The sequence below is a fragment of the Poecilia latipinna genome, unplaced genomic scaffold, assembly GCF_001443285.1.
Source record: "Poecilia latipinna isolate Pla-1442-1.1 unplaced genomic scaffold, P_latipinna-1.0 Scaffold3638, whole genome shotgun sequence".
Lineage (NCBI taxonomy): Eukaryota > Metazoa > Chordata > Actinopteri > Cyprinodontiformes > Poeciliidae > Poecilia > Poecilia latipinna.
The window spans coordinates 1-4,466 of NW_015116254.1; the positions used below are offsets into that span (position 1 = coordinate 1).

Below are 4,466 nucleotides of genomic sequence, written 5' to 3' on the forward strand. Positions count from 1 at the left end.
TGATAGTAACACCGGCAACATGTCACTATCATGTAGCTGCATGTTGCATGTTGCTATGTATGTAGCAACATGTAGCAGCTACATGCTGCTACATGTTGCTATTTGCTGTTGCTATATGTTGCTACATGCTGTTGCTACATGGTGTTGCTACATGTTGGATGTTGTTGCTACATGCTGTTGCTATATGGTTTGCTACATGTTGCTACATGCTGTTGCTATATGTTGCTACATGCTGCTTCATGCTGTTGCTACGTGCTGTTGCTACATGCTGCTACATGTTGCTATTTGCTGTTGCTACATGGTGTTGCTACATGCTGTTGCTACATGCTGTTGCTATGTGTTATTGCCAAGTGTCGCCGTTGCCCTGTGTTGCCGTGACTCACGGCGGCGCGTTGCTTGGCAGGAAGCGGTCCTCCTCTCCGTCCAGGATGCCGTGGTACAGGCCGATCTGCTGCTCCAGCCTCTGCCGGTTGCTTAGCAACATGTCGAAGTCGCGACGCTGCTGCTCGATCTCGCTCCGCACATCGCTAAGCTCCGCCTCCAGCCGCGCCGCCACTGAGCCCAGGTTCTGCAGCTCCACGTCGTGCCAGTGGCGGGCGTCAGTCAGCGAGTTCTCCAGGCCTCGTTTCTGCAGGACCAGAGGTCAGGGGGTCAGGAGGTCAGGGTCTGGGTGACCCTGGAAGTGATGGTGCCGCTCTCACCAGCGCCCTGATGGACTCCGTCTCAGCCTGGAGACTCTGGATCCTGCAGCTCACGTCGCTGCACTCTGCCTTCAGCGCCTCCGCCTGCTGCTCCTCCGCACTCAGACGGCTGGCCGCGCACGGCGCCTCCTGGGGGACAGGACGGGACGGGGTTAGGGGACAGAGGGAACGGCTGGTCCTCTTACCCGGCCTCACCTTTGACTCCAGGTAGCCGTCGGTGTCGGCCCGGTTCCGCTCCGTCAGCTCCTCCCAGTGGGTCCGGATGTGGGCCAGGATCCGGTCCAGACCCGTTTCCACAGGAGCGTCGGGTTCGTCCACGTCCCGTCCGGCTGTCCGGCTGTAGAGGGCGCGGACGTCCTACGGGGACAGGGACAGTCCGGTCACCAGAGGCCCGCTGCCGGTTCTGGTTCCGATCAGGAGGCAGCAGAACCTGCTCATGGCGGCTCTCCAGGCGCCGCAGCTCCGCCTTCATGCTCTCCATCCGCTCCTCGAGCTCCACCTTCGTCACGGCCGCCTCCTCCATCACCCGGCGGAGCGAGCCGACCTCGTCCTCCACCGCCGTCCTGAGGGACGCCTCGCTGTCCAGCCTACACACACACACACACACACGCCGCCATCATCATCAGCTGCTGGAACAGGAAGTTCTTCTCAGTTGATATTGCTCAGATTTACAGACGAGGCGTTTCTACCACAGATCAGGATTTAAGGATTTCTGGGAAAGTTTGTCTCTGTTGAGGCAAACGGCCGTAAATGAACTCTACCCGTTTCCACTAAATTTATACAAAACCCCAAAATAAAAAGTATAATCATCATCGACTCACTGAGCCCAACAGTCACCAAACAGAAACATTTAATCAGAACCACTCTTCCTTCTGGCCTTTAAGCCGTAACCATGGAGATGAGCTGGTGGATATCGGCCTCTAAACATATCGTCGCTCCCATTAAAGTGGAGGTTGTGTCTCCATGGAAACGAGCAGTTGGATCTGCCAGGCAGCCTGCTGCCGGACCCAACGCCAAACTCAGCTTCACGTTCATTATGAAACCTGCAGCTATGAACACAGAAATCATAAAAACATGAACCAAGCTGGAGCTTCGTTTGCCTCGGTGACAGAATCACAAACCCTGAGACGGATTTACAGAGAAAATGAGAAAAATCACAGGATTAATCTGAGCACTGAATCCAGCTGCCAGACGTAACACAAGCAGAAAACATGACAAAAGCCTAGAAGAAATTATAAATCGATTAATCTCTTCCTGCTGCCTGGATATCCAGAAAGTCCAGCCTTCACTGATCTGATCTGAACTCTCAGCTGTTCATCAGCAACGTGACTGAGAAATCTGTAAATCAGAAACGAGATCCTTTAGATCCTCCTGCTTAGAGTTGCTTTGATTAGCAGCAACAGCGGCTCAGTTTCCATCAACTTTAAAATTACACAAATTGAAATTACGAAAATGTAAATTTTTGTCGTCACGACTGGTGAACAACAACCGGATGTCGCCCAAACCAAGAAGAAGACAGGAAGGAGCTTAGGGTCACGTTAGGATCTGTCCAATCAGAACCAGTTACTCACTGAGGTTCTTTAATAGAAACAGACTGTGAAATAGTTTTCTGACATCAGTGGAACAAAATCAACATTTTGTGCTCATTTGAAATCAAGTCAGTGTTCCAATGACTCTCGGGTTCTGCTCGGGTTCTACTCGGGTTCTGCTCGGGTTCTGACCTTTCTTTAAAGTCTTCGGCGTTGGCCTGAACGTTCTCCGTCTGCAGCATCAGCCGAGCGTTTTCCAGGATGGCTTCACTGACCTGCAGCGTGTGGGACATCACAGTTTAGGATCCTGACCCCAGCCCCACTCTCCCACCCGAGGGTAGCTGCCCCCCTACCTGCCGGTAGATGTCCTCCCACTCCCTGCGCAGCGGCCCCCAGGCCCCGGCGCTGGCAGCCTTGCGGTCCAGGCTGAGGCGGATCTGCTGCTCCAGCTGCCGGTTCAGCTCCTCCAGCGCCCGGACTTTGTCCCGGTACTCCATCAGGCAGCTGTTGAGGCCCGTGGCGCCGCCGCCCGCGGCCCGGGGCAGCACCGGCGCAGCGCAGCTCCTCATCCCCTGCAGGAACACGCTGCTGATGCCCAGAGCCCGGCGGGAAACCCGCGTCCCCAGGCCGCAGGCGGCTCCCGGCCCCACCGGCGCGCCGCGGGGCATCGTGGCGCCGACTGCGCTCGTCCTCCCGCTGGAGGCGGCGGCCGGGCGCTCGGAGGACGACTGTCCCAGGAAGGAAGAGTGGCGTCGAGGCAGAGGCATGGCGCTCGGTGGCTCCTGCGGTCAAACCCCCCATGGCGGCTCGCCTCCGGGATTTATGGGGAGACGGAGTTCTGGAAACACGGCCTGCTTTGTCCCGGAGCTGTTTGTGCCGCGGAGCGTGGAGGCCTTTTGTTCTGGTGGAAACACGGAGGCCCGTTTCAGCTGCATCAGCAGCGGGGTCACGGGGTCACGGGGACCTGAGCCACGCGCTCAGCAGCTTCTGACCAAACCTGGAAAGGTGGAGAAGACGAGAAGAAACATTTCGGAAAAATATGGAAAACCTGATTTAGTTCTCTGTCCTTTTTTAAAGCAGGTAAAACTTCTGATACACAGAAGTGATTCTCTGCAGCAACCTGGTTACACCAAACTAAACATGCTGGAGCCTCTGTTAGCCTCGTCTGGGTCCATTGAGGATCCTCCACCTCAGGTCACATCTGAACCGACCAAATGTGGCGCATAAAGCGAAACTTTAAGAACAACTTCCACACCATCGCTTCACATCACGGAGATCACTCCTCAGAATATGACCAAGATGTCACCAAACTCAAGACTTGATTTGCTAAATAAAAAAGAAAATTCATCTTCTGGTCCTCCTGACATGTTTAATCCCAAAAAGACTTTTATTACATGTCAACCAGCCTGGGAGACTAAAACACCAGGAGCCTCATGCAAAAATGACTGAACAGTTTTCACACTAAAACTTAGCGTATGGAAAAATTTAGAAAAGTGTGGCGCACAAAAAACATGGGATGCATAAAGCTGTGCGCATCTTTCCTTTATAAATCCTAATTTACGGTCAGTAGAGCAGCTGCTGGTCGCCTGTCGCCTCCATAAATACATATTAATGTAAATTAGTATAAATACCCAGAAGTCTGCCACCATGTGAAGCAGTAACCATGGCAACGTCCTTGTTTGTAGCAGTATGAGTATTTATAATAATAATTATATATTTTATTTAAAAGGTGCTTTGAGGGCACATAATGTCACCTCACAAAAATAAAAAGAATACATTTTAAAGAAAAATAAAATCCAAATTTAAAACATAAAGAGAGCCTGGAAATGCCTGTGTGAACAGCAGCAAAACGTTCAGCCGGGATTTAAAGACAGACAGAGAGTCAGAGGGTCTCTGAGTGGAATGTGGACGTTTATTAAATAGTAGAATCATGTATATAAGTTGTACATTTACAGAATAAAGTTGCTTTATGTCCATAAGGCGCTTTCACAAAGCTTTACTGAAGGATGGCTGCAGCTGGACCGGTACCGGTACCGCTCGGCTCCTTCTTTAAGTTCTGCTCAGAGATCCAGGATGATCCGTCTGGATTAATCTAAACACTAATAAACCATCAGATCAATCTGATCTCTGATCAATCCTCCCTCTGAATCCTTCCTTTGTTCTCCATCAGAGCCAAAGCTCCACATTTACGGCTCACCTTGATGCAGCTACTGATATATGGGATTGTCTCCACACC

General features: G+C 52.0%; 1 protein-coding gene across 1 annotated transcript; it reads right to left on the minus strand.

Annotated features, from left to right (window-relative positions):
* Positions 1–334: 334 nt before the first annotated feature.
* On the minus strand, positions 335–3,401 carry bfsp2 (beaded filament structural protein 2, phakinin). The gene is made up of 6 exons (XM_015024389.1): positions 2,584–3,401; positions 2,423–2,505; positions 1,132–1,288; positions 897–1,058; positions 702–830; positions 335–628 (listed from the first exon to the last, which is right to left on the minus strand). The coding sequence occupies exons 1-6, from the start codon at positions 2,995–2,997 to the stop codon at positions 380–382; spliced, it is 1,194 nt and encodes a 397-aa protein (XP_014879875.1). The 5' UTR covers positions 2,998–3,401; the 3' UTR covers positions 335–379.
* Between the last annotated feature and the right edge of the window lie 1,065 nt (positions 3,402–4,466).